The sequence below is a fragment of the Pavona decussata genome, unplaced genomic scaffold, assembly GCF_977016875.1.
Source record: "Pavona decussata unplaced genomic scaffold, jaPavDecu1.1 SCAFFOLD_238, whole genome shotgun sequence".
Classification (NCBI taxonomy): domain Eukaryota; kingdom Metazoa; phylum Cnidaria; class Anthozoa; order Scleractinia; family Agariciidae; genus Pavona; species Pavona decussata.
The window spans coordinates 1,489,377-1,515,558 of NW_028145643.1; the positions used below are offsets into that span (position 1 = coordinate 1,489,377).

At 39.5% G+C, this 26,182-nt stretch overlaps 2 protein-coding genes across 4 annotated transcripts; one reads left to right on the forward strand and one right to left on the reverse strand.

Annotated features, from left to right (window-relative positions):
- Positions 1-1,782: 1,782 nt before the first annotated feature.
- LOC146457687 (tRNA N(3)-cytidine methyltransferase METTL2-like) lies at positions 1,783-24,888 on the forward strand. Of its 3 annotated transcripts, XR_014858433.1 has the most exons (13): positions 1,783-2,175; positions 3,809-3,900; positions 4,518-4,578; positions 5,153-5,543; positions 5,894-5,943; positions 6,228-6,288; positions 7,214-7,353; positions 8,176-8,206; positions 8,947-9,022; positions 9,750-9,815; positions 10,271-10,420; positions 10,688-10,834; positions 24,606-24,731. XR_014858433.1 is itself a non-coding variant. In XM_085091777.1 (11 exons), the coding sequence occupies exons 1-11, from the start codon at positions 2,090-2,092 to the stop codon at positions 24,743-24,745; spliced, it is 1,194 nt and encodes a 397-aa protein (XP_084947903.1). In that variant the 5' UTR covers positions 1,788-2,089; the 3' UTR covers positions 24,746-24,888. The 3 variants fall into 3 exon arrangements, 1 of the variants encoding a protein (XP_084947903.1); XR_014858432.1 differs by lacking the exon at positions 10,688-10,834 and having other exon boundaries at positions 24,606-24,744; XM_085091777.1 differs by lacking the exons at positions 10,271-10,420; positions 10,688-10,834 and having other exon boundaries at positions 1,788-2,175; positions 24,606-24,888.
- Positions 15,665-17,664, reverse strand: LOC146457688 (protein escargot-like). The gene is made up of 2 exons (XM_085091785.1): positions 17,161-17,664; positions 15,665-16,900 (listed from the first exon to the last, which is right to left on the reverse strand). Exons 1-2 carry the CDS (start codon positions 17,243-17,245, stop codon positions 16,221-16,223), a joined length of 765 nt encoding a protein of 254 aa, XP_084947911.1. The 5' UTR covers positions 17,246-17,664; the 3' UTR covers positions 15,665-16,220.
- Positions 24,889-26,182: the final 1,294 nt, after the last annotated feature.

Consider the following 26,182-nt stretch of genomic DNA (forward strand, 5'->3'; position numbering starts at 1 on the left):
GATAAATGTATGGAAAGTTCAAAACACGACCGGACCGCTTTCTGGCACAGCTACATCCCTCCAATTTTTTTTCTTAAAATCCTTTTCTTAGTGCCAAAAGTTTCCAATTTATGAATTTTTCAGAAACGATGTTTTATGAAAATTATTTGACATCGGATTTCCATACAAACACTGTTATTTCAAGACGTGTTCGCCTACTCGTCAAAATGGCGTCGAAAACGGTGATAATGCCTATTATCCACTACTTTTAGCCGAACTTCTGACCTGGGGCCTGATTAAAAAATCTGTGAAAACAAATTTTCATAAATTGCCGATTTTCGTCCACTCAATCATTTCAGTCTTGGTCAAATAAGGCCAAATTAGGAAGTGTTCATTATTTATGGGGAGGGGAGGCTGGCAAATGGGAGGGGGGGCAAGCGAAGTTTACTCCCCTATTTAGGGGGGGTCAGAAAGGTTTTACTCTGGATCTGGGGAAGAGGGGGGGGGGCAAAAAAGTTTGAAGATTGATATCATTAGTTTTGGTTTTTTTTTTTAATTCTTCCAGAACCGCATGACATTTAATGTACTTGTACCACAGTAAATCAAACCATAAGATACAACAATGCTAAAGAGTTTTTCAAAATGTAAGTCACACCAATAGTTTACACAGTAAATGGGTTCTATTCAATGGATTTGCTAGTTAGATATGTTTGGATTTCACTGGCTTCACCAACAGATAGGCCGCCCTCAGAAGTAAGTTGATCTAGGCCTTTCACTAGAACGGTTGGGTGTAGGCTGTCAGTGTTTTGCAGGCAGATCATGTCATCTGACAGTGGCAATATACTTCTTCTGCACTTTCAAGACGACAGTGACTCAGAGGATGAGGAGGACGTTGTAGTGGGTGTCATAGACAGTGACTCAGAGGATGTCTCAGGCCAGCAGTGTGATGATGATAGCCAAACTGATGAGTCGTAATCCTCGTCCGATGATGAGCAAGCAGCACTCCAAGTCGACTGTCAAGTCACACTATCTGGAAGAACAGTGAGGAGGTGGACAGGCAACACAAATACTGATTTTTTTCTTCTACTGCTAGTGGAGCAAGCAAAAGGCAGGAGTGTAAAGCGCTAAGTGGAGGATGAGAGTATGGTTTGATAATAAATGCATCATGGGGGGGGGGGGAGGGGGTCAAAAACGTTTTCATGTTCTAGCTGCGGGAGGCCAAAAAAGTTATCCTTTATCATTGAGGGGGGAACAAAAAGTTCCAAGCGTTCCGTTTCCCGATTTGCCAGCCTCCCCCTCCTCATAAATGATGAACACTCCCTTAGCCCGTTTTAATCGGCCGATGTGTAGATTCACCTTAAGATGTTATATTGATTTTTGTTTTTCTTTTGTGTCAGAAGAAAACTACTACCGCAATGTTTTCCAAACTGGTTGCGATCGTCATCTCAGCTGGGCTTCTTTCCTTCCAAAATCAGGCTTTCGTGAATTCTGCAAACGCAAGCTGCCATAAGTGGGTGAAACTCAACAAGAGCCCTGTTTGTTTTGGCGCCAAAGGAAACCAGTTCGGCAGCTTTAAGTACGATGGCAACATCTTCGTGAGCACATTCATGTTCGTTCACCGCTCGGCTAAGGTGTCGTGTGGCGGAAGGCATTTGAGCTACTGGGAATGCCAACCAAATAACACACTAATACTAATATTTTTCCACTCACAAGCAAAGTTCTTCCATGACTCACCTAGGTTCACCTTTTGTCGATGTATAATGTCACTTTTCATACCATTTGAAAAAATATAAGTTGAAACCTAGTTTGAAAGTGATTTCAGGCCGCTTTTGAAAACTTTCTTAGCGCTAGTGAAAGTTCTTCCAAAAATTCTCTTTAATTCGAAAAGTCAGAACAAATCAAAAATTGCGTCGTTCGTAGCACTTCCTTCTAATTCTACTTCTTCTTCTCTATTTGTTTCTGATTGTTTGTTTTCTTAATTGCTTAACGACAGGAGCCTGTTTATTGTCGCCTTGTTTGTTTGTTTGTTTTCTCTCTTCAATACTATTTTGCCGGGGAGATCTGGGTATATTTGAGCCCGCAATGAAAGCGGTATAGATACTTTTCCAAGATGGCGGACGACGAGGACTCCACGAGACCCCAGTTTGGGAACCGTTTTCTCTCGGATCCGAGCAAAGTTTTTGAACACAATGCTTGGTAAGATATTGATAAGGATTTTAAGTTATTTCTTGTTGTGAAAGAATCGCCTTTTTGTACTTTCAAACGTAAAGAGAGTGAATTTTCCACTCGATCGATCGCTGCAGTGAATATTTATCGCGAGGTGCGAGTCGCAAAGTTTACATTTTAACTCGGTGACTCGCAGCTCACGATCGATTCTTCGCAACTCGAAAACCATCACAGAAAGGAAAACTGATCCATTGGCTGCCAACGAAGCAATGTACCACCTTGGCTTAAGCAGAGATCTGCTCGGATGGGACCATTTACCGTTTGTTGCTGTGGTCGTCCAAGAAGCGCTGCTTTAATTTAGAACATGAGACAGAATAGCTAACATAGGCAGTCTATGTCACAGCTCGCTCTATTTACAACTTTGTTGCAATTTCAAGTGGCCATCTCGGACCTATGCAAAAAATATTCACATTTTTTTGCACAATCTCTGGAGTTTTTAGCTGGATTTTTCAGGGGTTCTCAGGTCCACACCGGTATTTGGCAAGATTTCCACACAGCTGCACATCAATGCATACATTTCCCAACTCAAATGCTGTTCATGCTTACTGTTTGTTTATGAGGGATAGTATGCGAGTAGCTGGTGCATAATGAATGGTGCCATGTGGAAATCTTTTAAAAAGAACAGGCAAAGCCTAGGTTGGTGAGACATGATAAAGAGAAGAAAATAGGGAATATATTATGTTCTTTGTTTCTGGTCTGGGTAACAGGAAGAGAGCTTTCTAAGAATTGTCACTGGTAGAGGGAATTGTTCCATTATAATGTTTTTCGCTGCCCATGATCAACCCATTACCCAACTTTATAAATTGAAGGGCAAAAGAAGGCCAATCATAATTTGCACAACACAGTGCCAGAATGTTGGCTTGTGGCCCTCAGTTTAATCAAACAACACCACTCCGTTTTTTTTTTTTTTACCTAAGCATAAATTATTGAAAAAACCACAGAGCAATGTTCTCTGAGTAAAGTGAAGGCCACAATGTAGTTATGTAGCTGATGGAATAGTTCTAAAGTGTGACGTCACAAATATTTGAATTTTTGAAATTATGGGATTTGTTAATGGCGATTTAGACGGTACGATTTTCTCTTACGACTGTCGCATGCGAATTCTAGAGCGCGCGTTGCTTGCGTCATGAAAAAATCGTACACAACTCTCGCCACTCAACATTGCCTTTACCTACGATTGTCGTAGGATTTTAAAACATGTTTTAAAATCCTACGACATTTTTCGTGTTGTGTGCGTCTGTCGTAAGGATGTTGTAGGTTGATTTACACAACGCGATTCGTGTTGTAGGCATGGCGTAAGCGTGTCACATGCGACAAATCGTTGGCAAAATCGTACCGTCTAAATCGCCCTTTGAAATCCTACGACATTTTTCGTGTTGTGTGCATCTGTCGTAAGGATGTTGTAGGTTGATTTACACGACGCGATTCGTGTTGTAGGCATGGCGTAAGCGTGTCGCATGCGACAAATCGTAGGCAAAAGCGTACCGTCTAAATCGCCCTTTAGTATATTCGGAAAGAGCATGATGAAAAATGCCTACTTGCCAAAATTCAGCATCTAATTGCAATTTCAAGGTGAGATGTTAATATGAATGTTTTTTTTCAGGGACAATGTGAAATGGGACAGTGAACAAGAACAAGCTGCACAGCAAAAGGTCAATGAAAATTCCAAAGTTAAACTTGGAGGAGATCAACAAGGTGTGTAGCTCAAGATTTTCATTAATTCAATGCTGTTTGTTTCCTGTGGTATACAACAAATCCATAGAATGGTGCAACATTTTAAAATATATTTAAAAAAATGGTTTCCAATATCTATAAGTAAAGGTTTAGATATACATAAGAAAGTGAAAATAAATGATAAAAGCAAACAACGTTCAGTGTTTTTCATGATGCCATTATCAAGTTCGGAGTAATAAATATTGAAACAAACTCAATGCCAGAGATGTTCACCAAAATTGACATAGGAATATTTCAAAATTACTCAGAACATGATAATGGCCTCATGACGACACCAAAACATTGTTCGTTTTTATCATTTATTTTCACTAGCTTCCAAAATATAGGCAATATTATTAGTGTTGCCAATCTTGTTACAATTTGCATACAAGTCACAAGATAAACATTGTATACTGTACATGGATTTTGTTGTTGTTGTTGTTGTTGTTGTTTTTTACCTATTGGTAAATAGGTCAACAGGTAGAGACATTGAAATCTGTACTGTTTCTTGTTTGATCATTTAGCAACTTTCAGATGAATTGTCATAACATGAAAAAGCTTTCATGTGTAACACATTTCTCTCTCTTATCAACTTCCAGCATTGTTTGAAGAAAAGGCTGGTAGTTTCTGGGATGAATTTTACATGCAGCATCAAAACAGGTGATTTGCTTAATGACAGAGAACAGTCTCAAAAGAAAATGATCATTGCCTGATTTTAGTCAGGCGTATGACAAGCGGTGTTGAGAGTAACTGAAGAGACCTACTTGAGACTTGGGAGCGGCAGGGATGGTGCAGTGTTGAGAACACTCACCTCCCACCAGTGTGGCCCAGGTTGGATTCCCAGTGTTGATGCCATATGTGGGTTGAGTTTGTTGTTGGTTCTCATCCCTGCTCCGAGGGTTTTTCTCCGGGTTCACTGGTTTTAATTTCCTCCCTCCACAAATACCAACATTCACAAATTCCAATTTGACCTGGAAACAGTGGATGACAGAGCCACTCTGTGTGAAACAACTGGAATTCCCATTTATTTTTTTTATTTTTATTCTATTATTATAAATTATGTTAATATATAGTTTCACTGTTGCCAAATTTCAAAGATCAATTTTTTTTATTAACCTTTGCTCAATACCAAAGGATTTAATTAATTATAATGATTATTGTGAGTGTTACTGATAAATAAATAATTTTTATTATACAAAATTGACACTGTCTTGTTTTTGTTTTTAATTTGAAGGTTTTTTAAAGATCGCCACTGGTTATTCACTGAATTTCCTGAACTATCAGGACCAGAGTTGACAGATTCTCAACTTGATCAGAAAACAAACTCAGAGTTGACGCAGAATGAGATGTCATCTGAGACAGACACACATTTATCCAGTTGTTTACAGAACTTGAGCGTCAACAAGAACTTACAAAACTCTGATGTTGAGCCTGTTAACACAAATACAACAAAAAATGTTTCAAATTCTTGTTGTGTTTCTGAAGCAAGAGACTCAAGTAATTTTTTCTCTACAACAGAAGAGCAAAATTTATCAAACACAGAAGCAGCAGATGGAAATGTGGCAACTGGAAGACATTGTGTTGCAGCATTTCCTGGGCATCAGAAAAACAAACGAATTCTTGAGGTAAAATAATTTTAAACAATGAAATACTCAACAATGTTGCTAAATAAAATGCTCATTGATTTGTTTAGCTCTTTTTTTTTAGCTTATAATGCTCTTTATTCATAATAATAATAATAATAATAATAGTAATAATAATAATAATAATAATAATAATAATAATAAGAGAGAGTGCACAGTAATAAGTAATAAATCGATATTGAGATGCCGAAGCCAGGGGCTTATATGGCTCAAGTCATACAGGAGATTGATTGAGATGGTGCAATTACTTTACAATTTAATTATCTTCTTATTTTGTATAATTGACATTTTAAAATTAACTTTCTGAAAAATTTCTATTTCCTTTCTTTTAGGTCGGCTGTGGTGTAGGGAACACTGTTTTTCCCATCTTAGAAGCCAATAAGTGAGTTTTAGACTTAAAAACCAAATATTTTTATAGTTTGCACAAAAAAAGAGCTAAAAAATAAAATTAAAATATTGTAAAAAGATAATAAAAGGATATTGAATGTATACGTATCCTCATTAAAAAGAACAATCCTGATTATTATTTATAATTACCTACTTATTTTGCCAAACTTTCAAATTATCGTCCAGTTGAGTGTATAAAAATACTAATATTTTGCTTCAAATCTAAGGGAAAACAAAAAGTTGCATATTATTTACTCAGTGATGTTGTTTATTTTACAGTGACCCAGATTTGTTTGTCTATTGTTGTGATTTCTCTTCAAATGCAGTTAGCTTGGTTAAGGTGAGCCTGAACACACTCAGCTAATAAACATTATAGCTTGAAAAATATGTTATTGAATTTAAATTAGAGAAATGCTTCCTCTCTTATTTGTAAGCTGTCTTTTTTAACCAGTGAACCAGAGTTGTGCAGTTGCAATTTATTCTACCCTCTTGCAAATCATGGGAAATGTTGTATTTTTGTAAAACGGCAACTGTGAACCCCTACACCAACTGTAATACACCAATTAAAAGGTTTTATTTGGGGCATTGTATAAATCATTCCATCTAAAACAAAGGACGTAAGAGAAAAGAATGAAAAGTGTTTAAAACAAGGAAATAAAAACCTTGAAATACATCTCACTTGTCATATACAATGGGTATACCCTTGAACTATAGCTTAATTTGCAGATCTCAGTACATAGATTCCTGTCAAATGGTGACTTGGTCTTAAAAGTGTAAGAGAAAAAAGTTACAACAAATGGAGGGGTGGTTAATCATGTCTCATGTAGGAGAGGGGTAAGATTTTATGCTTCCATTGTGCAGAGCTCTCCAAGATCTGTTTTGTGTCCAAATTTCATACAGATTGACCCAATATTGAGCGCGTAATGACTTCCTGTGCGATATGGCACTCTTGGAAGTGAGAGGGTTAATTAATAAATGAAATAAATCAATGGGAATTGTAAGTGGCACATCCACAGACTGAGAGTGGCTATTCATCCACTGGAATTGTTAGTTTTTGTGGAGGGAGGAAAAGTGGACAACCAAAAATCCTTGGAACAGAGAGGAGAACCAATAACAAACTCAACCCACATATGGCTTCAGTGGCGGGAATCAAACCCAGGCCACACTGGTGGAAGGTGATTGCTCTCACCACTGCACAAATATCTTTCTTCAGATACACTGGAAATCATTGCCTTTGAAATTGCTTACTGACTTCATTTCTACAGGAACACCCAGATTATAACACAGAGAGATGCCATGCCTTTGTGTGTGATGTTACTGAGGAATCATTTGTCTTTCCATTTCCTGATGAAAGTCTAGACATTGTTATACTCATCTTTGTGCTCTCGGCAATTCACCCAGATAAGTAAGTTTTTCAAATTATAGCAGTTTTCAGTTGAGTTTGAAAAGTAGTTTTGAATTTGCCTTGATTTTAGTTTGTGCTTGGTTAAAAAAAAACTTGCCACCTCTTTCTCAACCAGTTAGAAGTCATAACTAACCAATCAGTACTTGCGCACACATTTTTGTCTTTGCATGATGTGATTTACTTGAGATTGTTCTGAGTTCTGATTTTTTTTTTTTTTTGGGGGGGGGGGAGGGGGTGGGTCCTTTTGAGATATTTTGATGCACCCTATAACAAAATGACAGTTTTCCTTACCTTTTTCTATACTTCAGCTTATGAAATCTCTAACTTTTATGTACATCCTACCTTAAAAAAGGTCACCATATAGCCGTTATAGGGAGTACCCCCCTCCCTCCTGGGGGCTTACCGCTCTAATAGACTACTATAGGCAACCCTTTCATTTACAAGAGTGATCCGCATATTATGTCTCTTCACACTTTCTACGCATTGTTCATTGTCCACTTATGAAGATAGCTACTTTGGCTAGCTTTTGTGCAGACTCCACAGGGCTGAATGTAGAACAAGATTTCTTGTCAAAAGAAACATTGCGATAGCACAGACCAAGATTGAAGTAGACCAGGGCAAAAGACTGAGAGTACAGGACATCAACTTGTACACTGGTGCAACTGCAAAAACCCTAAGCTTTTGTAACGATTCTTTTTGTGATTTAAGCACAGCACTTTGTTGCTTTGAATTATTTATCGATAGAAAGCTAAAACGAGTTGAAAAGAAAACAAAACACAGATTTCAGGTTTCCTTGGCTAACAACATCTTTTTCTTTTGCAGAATGCAAGATGTAATTAACAAATTGTCGAAGGTAGGTTGTATTACTGAATTTAGGATTCTACTTCCAAACCCAAAGGTCACTGACAGGATTCTGTTTGACACGAATCCTTAGTTAGACTGCGAGAAGTCGCCGTACTTTAAGCCAGGCCCTACATCAGAGCAGAAATGTACAAATTACAGTCGAACCTGTATTAAGCGACCGCTTAATACAGGTTGTACAGAATACATCACTTACTTGATTAAGAAAGTTCGGCGATAAAATGGTATGACAAAGGAGAGCATGGTATTGAAACGGACTAGTAAAACATCAACGCCACGATTGTGCAGCTCACTAGAAACTCAATTGACTGGCACGCTATTTGTTTCCATATTTAAGTGGTTTCCTTTTACAAAGTGACCGTTTAAAACAGGTCAAGACAATAAAAATCAGCTGGTTGGGACTTAGTTTTGGGTGACCGCGACCGCTTAATAGAGGTGACCGTTTAATACAGGTCAGGATTGCGGTAATTAAGGGAAGTAATTTTCGGGACTTTGAAAACTGACCGCTTAATACGGTGCCGCTTAATACAGGTTCGACTGTGTATGCGGATCAAGAGATCAATGGTTAAAACGAGGAGGGATTGGGGAGAGGAAGGAAAATCTTCCCTCTATCGCGTTTCTCGCGGCTTGTGTCTTCTCCACTCGCTGAATCTAATGCGCGCTTAGTAAATTAAGAGATGAAAGACACTGCTTGCAGTCAAGTTCTTAGTTTTAACTCTTCTGTTTTTTTAGCTCCTTAAGCCAGGTGGACTGATTCTGTTTCGAGACTATGGACGATATGACATGGCCCAGCTCCGATTTAAGAAAGGTAACCTTTCCTTGTGTGCATACGTATTTTGCCGGTTAAATAATAGATTTGAGGTGGATTATGAAATAAAAACGTCAGCGCCCATTTGTTCAAAGCACGACTAAGCTAACCCAGGATTAGTGAGATTTTTTACTCCTGGCCAGTTTAACTACCAGTCATTATATAGTTTTTTAAAAGATTTTTGTCTTCCACTTTGACTCAGGCTTTCCCCTATTTTCAGCTTAAAAGCCTTCAAATACATTTTCAAAGAGCGAGATAAAAACCTCAGTTAACTTTTAATCGCGGATTAGCGTTTATCGACTTTTGAACGACCCAACCCAAGGTGGCGCGTCCTGGCTCCACCCCAAATAATGGTCATCAACTACCCCCTCTTCCAGAGCAACTGCTGAAATGACTTTCAGAATTTACAGCTGGCTATCCCAAATACCTCTGTACCTCCGCACTAGCAATGCAGAAAACCTTTGCAGTTGCATCGTACAACACGTTTTATGCCAGTTTCCAATCCAAGCCAAGCTTTTCAGTTTGCTTACTATGCAATCCATTCTATCCTTGCTATTGTTGGTCATTTGGCTCAATTCTGATGATTTCCTGTCAAAATTTTCGAGCCCAGTTATCGTGAAATATAACCACACTTTTGTAAGTTGAGTATGTTGTTTATCTTGGTGGGATCCTTCTAAATTTCCATGTCACAGTCCCCGTGTTTAAGGTATCTGTTATCCTTCTTCAGGTAAATGTCTAGCAGAAAACTTCTACGTTCGTGGGGATGGAACAAGAGTTTACTTCTTCACACAAGGTGCAGTGTGTTGTTGTTGTTGTTTACTAAACAGTCACGGTTTTTTTTTGTTTTGTCGCGATAAATGTACATTGTTATCTCTGGGCAGTGCATGGGAACAAGATTGAGCCCCCCTTTGTCGTTATTTGGTCAGCTACGTTGTTAGGAAACATGACGTACTTGTGTCACGTGTTCATTATACATTTCTTCTAAATCTAAATCATGTATATTTGCAAAGGGAATGGGCTCATCACTGTAAAAAATGTTTAGTTGCTGGCTTATTAAACCGGTAGGTGTAGGTGAAATAAAAACATATAAAAATGACAGTGAAGACAGATTTGAAGGCTCAAACAGTTTCTTGTTCAATAACATTGGCCGGAAGATCGTTTCAGTCATTGTGTGTTTTTGAGAGGAAACTGTACTTAGTCTTATACGTGTTAGTTTTGGCACTCAGCACAATAAATTTCTTTGGCCAGTTTACTGGGAGAGTTACCCTCCCTCTATGTAAACAGGCCTTAAGAAAAGCAGATTCCATAAGCACTCGGAAAATGTCGACTGCCTCTTAGTTCCTTTTTAGCACCCGTCTTTCGGCGCAGTCTTCGTTGTCATGGAATTCACTCGCACAGGTAATCCCCGATTCCTGATAGTTAAATCCTACAGCGTTGTTGTGTGTAGAGTTTAGTTCATTTTCTTGGTCTCTCAAATGTTGTCACAAGTGGTTTGCCCACGAAATTTTGACCCGTTTCGTTTGCATTTATCAGCTCTGTGCCGCGAAATTACCTCGTTTTTGAAGAAGTCTAAGAGTGGCGAGAAAAAGAATCATTTATCGTTTGAACTGGGTTATACACTTCTGTTTTGACAGATGGCAATTCTTTATCATTTACATTACCCAGTTCATTTGTTGTAAATCCAGCACACTCCTCAAGAGTCCGGCACCAGACAGGCTTTGCTCGAATAACTGAGGTAGTCATTGAATCAAAATTAACTGTTATTTCCGACAAGAACTGTACGAATTATTGGAAAGGAAAACGCGAACATTGGTGTGTGTAATCTGCTAGCTTTCCACAAAGTTTTCAAACGAAGTAAAGGTGTTTACGCTCGAAAGGAAGCTTCACACTTGTAGTTCTACTGATAAATAAAACTGTGTGAAGAAACCCGAGCGCCCACCCACGTTTTGGACCATTCCCTCATACGGTACAGACTACAGAGATTTGTAGCCTACGAGGAAGCGGTCTTGTGTATTTCACGCGAGCGGCGAAACCGCGGCGAGTTACTGGCCAGCCTAAAACTCGCGCAAAACAAACTAGAGCGCCTGCTCCCAGGCTTAGAGATTTGTAAATGTTGAACCTCGCCTCCCGTGATTGTGGCTCAGTGTTGTTTGAATATCGCGTGTTGAGGTTATTGTCTGTCCTCGACCTTGCTCCGGGATTTTTCTCCCGCGGAATTTCTGGTTTCCCTCCCTCCACAAAAACCCAACATTTCTAATTTGCCATTCAAACTGGATAAAGAGTAGAGAACCTGTATGAGAAACTTCATAACTTTAATCAACCGACCTTGAGGAGGGTTGTTGTGGTAGAGATATTTTTCATCGCAGTACTTGGTCGTATTTTGTGTATCCTCCTGAATTCGTGGAGTTCCAGTGGGTTCGCGAGGCTTGCGCGCGAGGAACTCGCGCGATTATCGACGTTTTACGCTTCCGCTGAGCTCGCTCTTCCAGTTACAGATTTTAAAGAGACAAACAAGATGTTTCGAAGTTCAGATTTTAGTTCGGGCTGTTGACAAAAAATGGATATGTTGATCAGTGCGTTAGCTTTTCAAACCTGTACAACTTTCTCCTTTCTCACATCAGTTTTTCCTGACAAACTTAGCTTACAATTTCAACTGTTTTCCGGAGCCAAGATTATAGAGAAATCATTTTACAATGTGCTAGAATCACAAACATTTTCGACCTCAACTTTCTTCGCATGTTGGGCGCAAGACGGATATGAAGAAAGACAATTGCGGTGTTGGTAAGATTTACTGTCAAGGAATGTAAGCACAAACCTCTGTCCTACATTTGCATAACTTTCTGGTTGAAGAATAATTTCATTATTAACCGGCAGCCCAGCCTGTTTATGCCCTCAAGTCATAAGACTCCTCAAAACGGCATTTTTATAGAAGATTTTTGATCACCGTTCTAGTATTAAATATCTTTTCTTGTATATAGTATGTTGTATGGTGAGTTCTTTATGTTGTATTTTTAGCGTTGCTATTGTTTTCTTAGTTTTCGCGGTTTCAAATGAAAGCTTTTGTCCAAAAGTTTCCTTTGGCAGTAAGTATAATACTCTACAAGGTCTAGATTACTTGATTCCTTAAAGAGTAAAAAAAATACTCTAAAAGGTCACAGTACAGGAGAACTTTCTCACGGTTCTTTTATGTTTTTGTTTTTTAATGGGAAATTTGAGAATTTTTCATTGGCTAAATTTCTGCCGAGAATAAAAGGATGGATGTCACCGAATCAGTGAAATCCCATTGCGGTTTTTATTTACTTGTGTCGTAATTCACTGAGAAGTATCAACTGTTCTAAGCCTTTATAATTTTCTGAATGTAATGGAACTTTTCTTTACCTTTCTATCGGTTCTTGAAGGATATTTTTATCCCCTTATTTACCACATCTTGTACTCGTTACTCGTTAAATCTTTATTTTTGGCGCGACGTGCCCCGTAAGGCAACTACGCACTTACGAGAACTTCAAACGTACAAAAGATGTGCATTGATCAATTTATAATGATTAATTACATTGTCATTCCAGTTCTTTAATTTAAATGTTTAAGCTCTGATAAACGCTCATTTCCCAAAGTCGTTCTAATTATTCCCGAGAGAAATTCCATCAGTGAACAGAAGGTATGTTTCTGGGAGAAAAAATGTCAGGTGATAATGTTTTTGGCTCGGTTTTAAGAACTTGTTTACTTCGATTGCATTAGTACGTGATCGGGAACAATGAAGAAAGTTGGTGCATTATCAATAATGTTGGGCGAAGCGGAAACGGTACCCGTTTTGTAACTTTAAATACAAAGTCTTAAAAGTAGGGCAATTTAATATTTCCTTCTTCTCCATTCTCCGCATACGTGCCTGTTACAGTGTATCATGCATCATAGGCTTGAAAGCCGTTCAAGCCTGAACTTTTTTCAGGCTTTCGTTTCGCAACAGAACTGTGATTGTTTTCATCTGTTTAATGTTTTATCCACAGTTCAATGTATGATATTTCATATGTTTCACTTAAGTCTTACAGTACTTTAGTTTACCATTTCACTTACAAAACCCGTAAAGTAACTATGGTTTCATTTACAAGATCAGTACCACCAGAAAATGATCATAGGTATCATTTATTAAATAAAATACTATGCTTCTATTTAGACCCCGCTGATTGAACCCTTCATTGCGGAGAATAATTAGATGTTTGCACTTCAGAATTTTCAACCACAGGATCAAAATTTAAAAATACATCAGTTGGTTTGAGGTTTGCTTTCATGAGTAGGAAAACAGCCCTAGATATTTGACCCCCGGCGAGGTTGAAAATTTAAGTGAAAGCTTTTTTCGTGGAATGCTGTACCACGGTCAAGGTCGAATTGTTTCATGGTGGGCTTTTTATGTTTTAGTAAGACGGAAAAAATAAAACAATGTCAGTCCTCGATTACAATCTCACTATAAAATCCATCATTCATGACATATACGGAAGCAGAAAGAAAATGAAGTCTTTAGTTTTAGACTGATGCATTTTAAACTGTTTCTTTCAGGCCTTGGTAAGATATCAGAAATCACTTTCATTTCTTTTCACTGTAGACGAATGGTACACTCTTATCACTATACACCGGGTTAATATTTTATGGGAAAAAAAAGCAATGAATAGCAGTGCCAGTGAAACTAAATTTACCACATATCTCCCAAAGATTGATGTATACTTAAGGTGCGATAGTAAATAAATCTCGATGGTGTTTGAGAATTACCTTCGTGTACAAGGGCGTTTAATAAAGACTTCCATCATTTTGCAGTATTTGGAAAATTTGTCAACATCCAATGTTGCCGCAAAAATCTCAAAACTCCTTTATAGTGTCTGGAATGTTTTTGTCAAGTGATGTTCAAGTCTACCTAACACGGCATGTTCCATTTATAGTTTTAAAATATCCCGTGTAATTCGTGCTCCGGTGATCATATTGTTTGTGCTTGGAAACACCCTTTGTTGACTGCAACTTTGTCATAATAGCATTTGTGCAACTTCTGCTTGCCTAAAATACACCCACATCAAACGAATTAATATAGCCTTAGGTGTATATGTTGGCTGCAGGTGGAATTAATTTACGATATTACTTTCGCGTCGTCGACAGTTTTTGCAACAAGCGCTAGTTTTTCTCGTTTTCGTTTGCACGTTTTAGAAAACGCGATTTATTTCACAAAGTATGGCAAACCTTCAATGGGCTCAAAGGTGGTCCATAATAAGGTTTCTGTTCGTTCAACGGCTCATCTCTGACCGGAAGTCTTCTCTTAAGTTTATTTTCAATACTTCTGGTCAAGTCTCCGTTTTAAGTGTTTTCCTAAAATTGTTTTTGACAAGATGTGATTCTTTCTCGTTCGTGACGAGTTACCTTGTGGTTAGAAAAACAACATTATCTAATCTTGCAAACAGAGCTGCGCAACATCTCAGAGGAATATTGTCTGTTATTATTGTGTAAAAATCGTTTAATATCGAAACAGGTGGCTTGAATCCTTCAGCTGACAGTACACATCCCGGATACATGGGGTTAATTTTCGTTCTTAATTCCCTGTCGCCTGGCTTAGTCCTTCTTTGGACGTGACGGTATTTAGTTTGTTCATCGTCATAAAGACCCTCCTCAATAACAAGATATTGTATAGGGTTAAATGTTCAATTCATTTGACTTCCTAATTGGCAGGTTTCGCGAGATAAAAGTAAAACCACTTTTCTTATGTTGATTACTTCGAGCCAGGCGTTTGTTCAATTCGACATTGCGTTCATGTTTGCCTCTGTAATTACTCTGTAGCGCTTCTGGTTTTGCTTAAATCGCTTAAGAGCTGAAAATTCTGCTGTGTAGCGCTTTTTGCTCCGGCGACTAAAAAAAGAACCGTAGTCGATAAATTTTAACCGCTAGCCGAGAACAGCAGGGATACTAATTACTCGTGATTTATTCGGTTTGACGCTTCCTTGCGCTCAAAGACAAATAAAATGCCTATGGCTTCTAAATGGTGATTAAAAACTGCCCTTTGATACGACAGGTTGACGGTTTATTTTCATTGGTTGGTTTGTAGACTTAACTTGTCAAATGAACCTGTTGTTTTTACTAACAGGAAGAGTGAAAGATTTCTTTGTGCTTGATGTTGTGTCTCTCCTTGTATCGTTCGCACTATCGTCTATTTTCCCGCTAGTTTTGCGTCCGTCTTTGACTTGACAACGCGTCTGCCGTCTGGGCCAGTTGTTTCTGTCGCTCACCAGCGCTTTCGCTTCTCGTTCGGACATTTCGTGCGATTTCAATTCTCAGATTGATTTTCTTGAGGTATTTCTGATGGATTAGTAAAATAGGTTGATTGTGTAGTTATTTATATTGGGTTTTCCGATCCCTGGTGGCCTTAACAGGTGCTTTTCAAATTGCGCATTTTAACTCTTAACAAATTTGTGATTTTGCCAGTTCACAGCCATGTATCGTCTCAATAGGGGTGGTGATTTGAAGTTTTCTTAATTCCTGCATTCCAGGTGTTTCCAAACGAATCTCTTAACTTCGAGGTTAATCTCGCACAGACGACAGGTGGTTAAATATCTGCATGATTGTGGCGGTGTGTCTTTGTGTGGAAAGGCGGTGGTGGATTACAGGTTACATCACTTGTGAATTAAAATGAATTCTTTATTTAGAGACAATCTTCTTTGTACAGTCTACTATTTGTCAATATAAATTACTTTCTTTATGATGAAAAGTCTTCAGCTATGCAATAGCTTTTATCGATACGCCGGCTTTAGTTGAGCTTCCTGTCTACCTGCTGCCTAAATTGTCTGTGTAATTAAACGCTTTTAAAGTCTTTAGCAAGGGTGAATTGTTCGTCCAGTGGTGATGGTAAAAAATATTCGATTGCATCGTCGTTAAATGTCCCTCGATTCTGATTATCTCGCTATCGTTTTCCTTCTTTTCATAGACAACTATCGCCCATGTTTTCCTAAGCTGTATCAGCTCGCGGACCCAAGGTGAACATCTATTGTCTTTTTTAATTTGATTTTTTTAGGATTCGGGTTTCAACAAAACAAAGTTGAAAACAACACTAAGATTTTTTTTTTCCATCGGCGCGGCATTTAAAAATGTCCAGCTTTAATTTCGCCAAGCCGAAGTTTCGCTTCGATAACAAATCGAAAGTTCTGGAATAAGTTGATTAATTAAAGCTGATCACTCAAGTGCCGTTTCCAGGGCATCCGTTGTCTTCGTGTTTCAGCAACAGCGACATTCTTGAAAAAGATTTCGAGCAAAGTCTGCAGCAGTATTTCTTGACTTCTGAATGTGTTTGCAAATGCGCTCTGAGGTTTGATCTGTCGGCGAAAGCTCGCTGGCAGTTTTGGCATTTGTAGGGCTTCTCCCCTGTGTGGGTTCTGATGTGTCCTTGAAGTAGCCAAGGTCGGCTGAACGCTTTGCCGCAGATTTTGCACTTGCAAGGAAGCGTATGTGTACGGATGTGCATTTTCAGCGCTCCTAGCGACACGTAAAGTTTATCGCAGTATTTGCAGTGGAAAGGTCGCTTGTGATGTTGATGGCAATGGTATTGCTGGTGGCGAAGAAGAGATGTAAGAGACGAGTAGCTTTTACTGCACTCTTGACATTCGTAGTTGTTTTTCGCTGTTTGCCCCCGGGCGATCTCATTACCGTTTTCATCAATGCCCGTGAAATCAGGCTGTTTTTGTTTTTCAGGAGTTTCTGTGTTAGCAGTCTTTGGCGCTTCCCGTATCACTGCTAGGCTTGAAACTTCAGAAGGATATGAGAAAACTCGCTTTTCCCAGCAAATTTCAGCGGGGATTTGAAGACGCGCTCCTGGCTGCCTGAGATGCGAGGCAGGATGTTGAAAATCTTGAGTGTAACCTGTTGCGTGTGCAGAAAAACACATGGCAGAAATTAGATATTTGATTTACAAATTATTCAACCCGCTGTTAGCAACGCTTGCCAGTGACCAAAAATTCGGCAAATGAGCAGGTGATCCGTTAATTTACTTCGCAAAGCGACGCTCTAATCACGAAACCGGGAACGCTTTGACTTGATCGAGTGAAGAAATTCTTGCGCGCTTGCTACCTGCCCTGTATGACAAGTGCATCTGAACAAATACAATAGATTGGTTCACTTACCGATTCCCGGGCCGGTAAGGATGATATTTGAAGGCACCCTTTTAAGCTTTTCGGTTTTCTTCTTGACTAAGAACGCTTTTGGCATTTTTCTGTAACCTTGCTCGCTAAATTGTCCGACAGTATTTCGGTTGTGTCTGGTTTAGAACCGTACGTGTACCTTTGAACGTTTAGTGCAGGCAGTTGTGAAGATGACTCCTGCTCAAGTTGTTTTATTGGTCGCTTATCCGTGACGTCAGCTGTCAGGTGTAATACCTCTTTATTCCATTTCCACGCCGGGGGGCTGGCTTGGGATCAAAATAAAACAGCCCAGTGCCGTATTTGGCAACTGGGTAAAACCCCATTAATTCACACCCTGCCTGGCATCAGCACGCTGATAAAAGACGTATTGACCTGAAGTGCGTATTCCCGGCTCGCCCTTCCTTCGATTTTAAGGAGCTCAAACTTGAAGGAAATTCCGATGTCGCTAAAAGAACTGGAGCCTCTGAGCAAATCAACGCTTGTTTGAATTGAAGAGCAGAAAACAACAGGTGACGGCAATACACTGCTATTGTTCACAGGCTAGACCTTTTGTTAGGCTCCGAAAGTCAATACAAGAAGATAATTAACTACCGAGAACAATAGCACCTCAAACATGTCGCGCAAGAAATCAAAATCAAACAGACTCTGATGATAACAACCTCGGGCGAATTTGCATTTCAGCCGAGATTATGATTAATGAAGCTTCCCGCTTGTTTAACCATCGGATAATCTTTTATTTAAAATTCCTTTCTGTGATATTCTAGCGATTGTGCAAACCTCAACTGAACGTTTTCTTTCCAAGGGTTGAATTATGCGTGTAAACTATTCGCTTAGCAGGTGACTCTGAGCGGTCAATAATAATATCATGTGATAGTCTGTGGCTTAAAAAAAAAACCTTATGACCACAAATATTCTAATCCTGTTTTGAATATTTCATGTCGGAAGACGAAACCGAAATTGAAAGTCCAGAAAGAGCAGTCTACTCTTAGTTTTCGATGGTTAATGACAAAAATTGCATTTCGATGGCTATCTTGACAACAAACAACCAGTCTCTCAGGAATTTTTTCATTTCTAAGATGAGCAAGGCTTAAAGAAACATTTCAACCTTAGCTCATCACTCCTTTTCAGCATAATATTCTCGGCAGTTACTGGGGTTGTATTATTAAATGTTTGTTAATTTTTTACCGGACGCAGATTTGATGACTCAGGATTACTGGAAAGAAAGGCAGACTTTTCCTTGTCGATATTCCTGAAACCATGCACGGAATTTTATTTACAATCTTCTTATATTGAAAACTGTGTTGAGATAAGCCATCTCCGGCACCATATTAGTAAAATGTTGCTGTTCTCTTCAGCCGGCGTAACTCGATAGTGTAATTAACCTGTAAAGTTATTTGGAGCTAGATCACTCTGTTTTGGATAAGGTCAGTTTAAGCTTGTTTAATTTTATCTATCATTTCAACTGTCTGTTTAGTTTTGGCTCGTTTCCCGTCCTCGAAGTAGGTCGAAATTTCTTCAAATTTGAAACATCCTCGCATGACGCACCTGTTCACTTTTAGGTCTTTTTCTCAGTTGACAACAGAGTTTTACGCGTGGTCACTTTATCCCTGGATAGCTCTGGATCTTCTGTTGGCCAAAACTGTAAAAAGTTGTAAGCTGTTTGTTCAGTGGTCAAAGCGACACCGTAAAACTGCATACAAGTGTGCTGATCTTTAGCAACATTCGGAAATGTCTTCACCAGAACGCTTTTGTGTTTTCAGTGTCTCGAGTTGCTTGGCTCAACAAACAGTTCCTTTGGTGAATAAACACTAAACGTCAAACAATTTATTGTGCTTGCTGTGTGCATGATTGTGTAACCTGAATCATGGCCAACCAAGCGTTCGTGTGGAAAATCTCGAAAAATCTGTTCGGAACGGCTAAAGCGCTGGCTTCGTAAGTTCGGATTTATCCGTGATGGAAAGCCAGTCCTTAATTTAAGAATTCACTTGTCCGTAATCGCGAACGGATAACATTGTGTTTCCCAGAATTTTGTGCAACGTACATATACAACAAAAGAATCGAAACAGGTCATACTGTGAGAGCTTTCACAAAATGGTATGGTTAACAACATTTAAAATATCAGTTCTGCTTCAGTTTTCTTGTTAGGTGCATCTGAATCGCGCGGCGAGTAACTTGAATGATGGCGCAGTGCTCAATCAACGGAAATCACCGATAAAACTAATGATCAACTCAAACAAGATGGCTGGCGTATCACGATAAGGACAAATCATTATTTCACTTAACGAGAAGTTAATTTCACTGAAGTAATAAGCCCGCTTAAAACAAGAAATAATTGGCTTTCTCTTTTGGAGTGTTGCAAACGCCTAGAATTATCGACAGGGCGTTACTAAGTAATTTTTTTAAAGAGAATGGAAGAAGAATACAAACAACAGGTCAAGCAATTCCTGTTTGTTTCCTGTACCGGATAAAGGAGACTCAACGTGTCCAGTCTTAGCAATGACGAGTTCCTTGGACGTGATTATGCGACCTTTCCAGAAAAAACTATATTTTGTTTTGGTGCTGTAACTACTTCCTGTTTCCCATCGTTAATGTGGGTTAACAATTAATTAAAACCACGACGCTGTTCTTTTGTCAGGGGATTTTACTGCCTCTGTATGGACTCAAGTGTATTCATTATTCACAGTATGGGTGACTTTTTGTTTTGTTTTGTTTCACTTGATGCGTCATTTGTAAATGAAAACCAACATTTACGACCTTCCTTGAGGACCTTGGACTGTGAAATTGAAAACGAGTTTAAACAGCATTGAATTAAATCAAATTTTCATCATCAGCTGATATTTTCGTTTCGTCTTTGTCGCCTCTAATTAAGGCGTACCTCACGTCTCCTCTATTTATTTTTTCTCGTTTTTTGAGAAATCAAAACACGGTAGTCTTGCTTTAATGTTACTGCAAAACCAGGTGTTGAATCAGCGTGGGTTACTGCAGTTTGTATGGTGACTGTTTTGATATAGGGCGTCTATTGATTCTCCTTTGTGTGCGCAGAAAGATCACAAGCAGTGAGTCGCTTAGCGTTTTCTCCGGCAATGGGATACTGTCCAGCAACAAACATAAGCAAACCAGTTGTGCAATCAGTATAGTTTTGTCTATCCTAAGAAGGGTTTCTTAACGCTAACCTCACTTTTACTCGCTCAGAGAAAAATCTGGCGCAAATCTTATTGCATTGACTCATTGTCAATTTGCCATTCGTATTTTCATTGAACTAAAAAAACGGTTACACTATTTTGTGTGAGCTTTTTTAGAAAGAACAAGAACTTCAATGGACCTTGTGTGAGTTAAAAAAAAAAAAGCAATAATTTGGCCTGCTGTGCCGAATGTCATGTTTGTTTTTTTATTATTCGTTGCCTTGAATGAGACTTGCTTTTGTCCGTGGTGTATAGCAAATGATTTAGATTGTATACGCTACAAGTCCACTTTTAATAATCGTTTAATGCTTTGTCAGTTTGCGGGGCGCTCGAATTATTCCTTCCTATTTACTTACTCAGTCCCCCTTTGACTACTGAAATTCTACAGGCTTTCGCCCGTCCCACCTGCTCAGACCTGCTGAGTTTTACCCTGCCCTGCACGCGTTCAGCGTTGATTGCCCCCAGGCGAGAATTAGGGATGGTTTTTCAGTGATAGGGGAAGATCAAGCGTATCTCCTTCAGTCAGTCAGTGTCTGGATTGCAGTCCTCAGTTTTCAGTTGCTTGTAAACATTCAACCTATGACATGGTTTTCAGTAACCATACTTAACTCGTTATACCAGCCTCTGCTTTGCCACCTTCGTATATCCGGCCTATCTCTGACCACACCCCTCCCCCTTTTAAAAGCTACATACTCCCACATGCTTAATAATAATAATAATAATAATAATAATAATAATAATAATAATAATAATAATAATAATCGAGGATGTTTGCCTCGCCAAGCTTGTGTCTCCAATTACAATATACATATAATATTTATTAAGGATATTGAAAAGAGAACTCGCTGAATCTTCATTAGCGTGGTACGCGTTTTCAGTTTGTGAAAGCAGCACTTCAGCAACAGCCACCAGAGAGGATCCTGAAAGGGGGGGGGGGGGGGGAGTGGGGGGATACAAATCTCATTTCTCAGGCCAAAAATTTGCTCATATCCCGGCTTCCCACATCCAATGCACCAACCAAATCCTTGCCTCCTACATTTGAATCAGCGCGAGTCATCATGGGAACGTGAAAACTGCTTCCCAAGTTCCATTGCGTGCTAGGTTGCATGAGAGAGACGTCTGAAAAAGGAGTAAATTCCAATTCTCATTTGACCCCTTCAGCACCATCATGGGATGTTTTCTTAAATGGAAATAGCATCTCCGTTTCCTGTTTGGTTAGCAGTTTGATAAGCTGCTATTTTAAGTCCGCAATGTTTTCGTTGACCATAAATGTCGGTGAGCTGATACAGGGTATTTCTGTTCAAATAATGAGACTTCCTTTAGGAACTTGAATTAAGTCTGGCAAGGAAAGTCTTTAGTATACTTTATATTTCCGAAATTGAAGAGACCAGGAAAGGCGCAAATTTATCGCAGACTTTTAAGAACAGTTTGAGACCCGGAGGCTTTGTCGAATTCTGTAATGTACTCTTTTAATAACTTGATTGGGGCTCCACACTGTATAAAACACATTTAAATACTTTATATAAAACATAAAAATGAAACATAAGACTGTTACGTTTCCAGATTCCTGTAAAATTGTGATTTTAGTCGTGGGATGCCTTAAAAATATTTCCTCATTAAACAAAGGTGAATAAATTTAATCACCCATAGTTTGGCATTTATTTCTAAAAAAAATGGTCTGGATGGACTGATAGCTAAGAATTGAAATGCAATCGTTAGATGAGGAATGCAGCTTTTTTATCTTCTTCAATAGACTTTTTTCGTCTTGTTGTAAAATGTACTTATAAGAAATAAAATTTGCTCGTTAAACAACTGAAATCACTGAACTCGAAGAAATCATCTGGTCTACCTGATGTTCCTGTGCGACTTCTAAAGGATGGGGCAGAAGCCCTGGCGAAACCCCTAACCCTACTTATGAACAGAACAATCAATGAAGGAACGCTACCGGCTGATTGGAAACATGCTATTGTCACGCCGGTTCATAAAGCTGGATCAAAATCGGACCCGTCGAACTTTCGGCCAATCTCAGTACTTCCCGTCTTCTCCAAGATACTTGAACGGGCTGTCCACCGTATGGTCTACAACTATTTACAGGAGCATAAGCTTCTTTCTCCTCTCCAATCTGGCTTCCGTCCATTTCATTCAACATCCACACGCCTCACACACGTGACAAACACTCTACTTGAAAACATTGACAAAGGACTATTAACTGGCCTTGTATTTTTAGACCTAAGTAAGGCCTTTGACACCTTAGATCATAACATCATGCTAGATAAGTTAGCTTTACCAGGAATGAATCGCTCCGCTGTCCAATGGTTTAGGTCCTATTTAACTACACGCACTCAAAGTGTTTGTATAAATGGGCTCTTGTCTGAACCCCAGCCTATACCTTTTGGGGTTCCCCAGGGTAGTGTACTCGGTCCTTTACTCTTTATTATCTACATAAGTGACCTACCCTTGGCGGTTCAAGGTTGTAGTGTTGAGCTTTATGCTGACGATACACTTATCTATTTTGTAAGCAAGTCTGTCAGTGAAATTCAAGCTCAGTTAACTGGTGGCCTAACTGATGTTCTAAGCTGGCTTCAGGCTAATTTTTTAATACTTAATCTTGAGAAAACGAAGATTATGCTTGTTGGCACCCATCAGAGGACCGCAGAGGCTGACGATCTAGTTATAGAAATCAGTAACACGTGTTTAGAAAGGGTTGATAAGTTCAAATACCTTGGGGTCCTCCTAGACAACACTCTATCCTGGAAGGACCACATAGAATATATTGGTAACAAGATCTCGTCAAGATTAGGTGTTCTGCGTCGAGCGCGTAAGGTTCTCCCCAAGCCAACTTGCCAAATGCTCTGTAATACTATAGTTTTGCCATTATTTGATTACTGTTCGCCTGTCTGGGACAGTTGTGGGGGTGGGAGCAAAGATTACCTAGATAAGCTAATAGACGAGCTGCATGCATTATTGAAGGTCGATCAGTCGGGGCTGAGGAGTTAAAATCAACACTTGGTTGGCCCAACCTACAAGCGCGCAGAAATTATCTCAAATGCCTTTTAGTCCATAAATGTCTTCATGGAATAGCGCCTTCGTACTTACTTTCAGAGTTTAGGCACGCGCATCTTGTACCATGGCTATAACACCAGAAGCCGTTATTTGTTGCGCCCTCCCTTCGCAAAAACTGCTAAGTATCAGGGGAGCTTCAGAATAAACGGCGCTCGAACTTACAACACCATCCCGAAAACCAGTCGACAGGTAGAGGCGTTCGGTGAGTTTAAAACTAAACTTAAGTGCCATCTTAAGCAATAACGCCTGCCGTACATGCAGCATGTATAACTTAATTAATTGTCTAGTTTTTTTCCATGTTTCAATGTTTGTCTTGTACTGTGTCAGGGCTCCATTTAAACTAGCTCTGCTAAATTGGATGCCCCTGAATAAATATTGAGTTAAATAAATAAATAAATAAATAAATAAATAAATAAATGCATCCACCTTTGTCGTGTGGTTCATTACGTATGGTAAAATAAAAATTGCGATCACTGGCGGGATGTGTTTTGAAAACAGTTGTAGACCATGATTTTCCACCGTAGTTTGAAGCGTTTCTTTATGTTTTAAGCTTTCGTTAACCGACAGAAAATCATCGCTAATTCGAGGAACATTGTAAACGGCAAATCAAGGCCTCTGCCGGCCTTGCGCCTTCTGGCGTCCCTTGCAATCGTTTCGTCGGCTGTCGCTCGGCCAAGGACTCCACCAAGCGCGCGAAATACCCCGTACTGCTGCCAGCTAGTTTTAATCAATTTCCAAACTTTAAAACCAACCAAAAAGCTTCCAGCCTCACGTGCAATGCGTCGTCTTTGGCCAGGTTTGATTGGCCGGTAATAAGAAAAAACTGACTTGTCCGTCGTGTCCAGTGATAACATTGTGCTTATTTCACTTTATAAATCTTATTTAGCTCGACAGAACCTCGTTCCTACGGGAACGTGACAAGGGAAATTCCTAGGAACGAGGTCGCGGTCAAACCAGTTAATTGTACTTGTGAAACCCTCCAGGACTAGGTTAACCTGTCCAAATGTATTGTGGGTCGGGCTCAGGACTCCACGAATCTTAATGTGGACAGGCTGTCACTAAACCTCGATTCCGAGGTAGTCTATATATTCTGATTCTTGAATATGGGGATTTTGCTGGTCTGCAAGTGCACCTGTTATTCTGGGATAGCAGTATCTAATGCATCGTCCCTTGGTATTTCAGACGATCTATCCCGGATGTTCCAAGCGGCGGGATTAGTTGAAGAACAGAACTACGTTGACCGCAGACTGCAAGTGAACCGCGGGCGCCAGCTGAAAATGTATCGTATATGGATTCAGTGCAAATACAGGAAACCAAGATGATGATAACTGCCAAATGGATTCATACAATACACACAAAACAATGCGGTTGATTTGTGTTGTCATACACGTATTTGGCTGCCCATTTAACTTGATTCATGTAGATTTAATCTTCATCAAAATAAAACACAATCCTTCAGAGGTAGTATCAGACTTTTTTGGCGGAAACCAGATCGCAAAAAGTAAACGCAAGCGCCAAATTTGATTACACCACCCGGGGCGACCTGGATCCTTTGTAACGTCTTACATGGTTGGTCGAGAGAACAAAAGAACGAAAAACAGAACAATGTTCCCAGCCCTAAGAAACAATGCAGCTGCAGGTTATCACGGTTCAGTGAAAATAGAGCTTTTGAAGGGTGCAGGTCCACTGCACCATTCGGTAATTAACCAGTTCACCAGATTCTCCGCTCCCATGTAGGTGCCAAGAGTCGGGCGTCATGTATACATCCGTGAGGTGTCTCCACCAGCCTCGCTCTCCATTTTCCACACTCGCCCCAGACCTTCCCCACACCAATTTTCTTGTCTCTCAACAATAAACTAATGTCCCGTTTAAAACCGGATCTAAAACATGTTTAAAAGTTGTAATTATTTCATAGAAATTTAGTCATAAACGTTGCTTGCTGACGTTTTTCGACTCTAAATTTATCGTAATGGCCCGGGTCATACACTATTTAAAATTCAGTCCTTAAGTTTTCTTTCGTCGGGGACTCAAGAGTCTTTTTGTCCTATCTTTGCAAAAAAGATGATTATAAATTTCGGACGCTTTCTTTTGGGACTATTCTTAAATAGGAATGCACAGAATAGACGGTATTCATGTTCTCTTGGGACCTATTTTGTTTTCAGAATGAACAGAATAGCATTCCGTTCATTTTGCCCCTGGTAACAGAATGAACAAAACCCAGTTCGCCAGGATTCGCCGAGTATTTCAGTGGTTAGAGCATCCGACCGGGAGGTCTTGGGTTCGATTCCTGTTGGGGCTAGATGATTGGATGATGGGATTCTGCGTTCCCGAGTCACAATTTTGAAAGAAAAAGTTCAGTGAACTTTGTAATCGTCTTTCCCCTTTTCGTTTTTGTATTTTATGCAAGCGAGTCATGGACATTGTTTAGTAAGTTGTCTTGCGAGACAACCACACACAGAAGACCAAAACAACGACCCGAGGGGTTCATCAATTCGCAACTGTTACAGAGGTCAGCCTTGAGAGAAGGAGAGTAAGCGAATAAGGCGGACAGCATAAAATGAAGTGAACAATGGGAGAGAAGCGAACTCACAGGAAGAATTTCGACGTTGAAGGTTCACTACTTAGGATGCCAAAACAACTACCGTAGAATTCCGAAAGTAACGACCCCCGTTCCTTTCGGATTTAGCCGCTTCTACCGGGTAGCCGTTATTTTCGCGTAGCCGTTACAAAAACATTTGAAATTTTTTTAAAGGTCATTC

What these genes read in the sequence shown, in the direction of transcription:
- LOC146457687 (XM_085091777.1), top strand. Translation starts at nt 2,090, where the DNA reads ATGGCGGACGACGAGGACTCCACGAGACCCCAGTTTGGGAACCGTTTT. An exon ending in ATGCAGTTAGCTTGGTTAAG is followed by an intron (nt 6,289 to 7,213) that starts GTGAGCCTGAAC and finishes TCATTTCTACAG; the next exon opens with GAACACCCAGATTATAACAC. An exon ending in CCAGCTCCGATTTAAGAAAG is followed by an intron (nt 9,023 to 9,749) that starts GTAACCTTTCCT and finishes ATCCTTCTTCAG; the next exon opens with GTAAATGTCTAGCAGAAAAC.
- LOC146457688 (XM_085091785.1), bottom strand. Translation starts at nt 17,245, where the DNA reads ATGCCAAAAGCGTTCTTAGTCAAGAAGAAAACCGAAAAGCTTAAAAGG. An exon ending in CCTTACCGGCCCGGGAATCG is followed by an intron (nt 16,901 to 17,160) that starts GTAAGTGAACCA and finishes CACACGCAACAG; the next exon opens with GTTACACTCAAGATTTTCAA.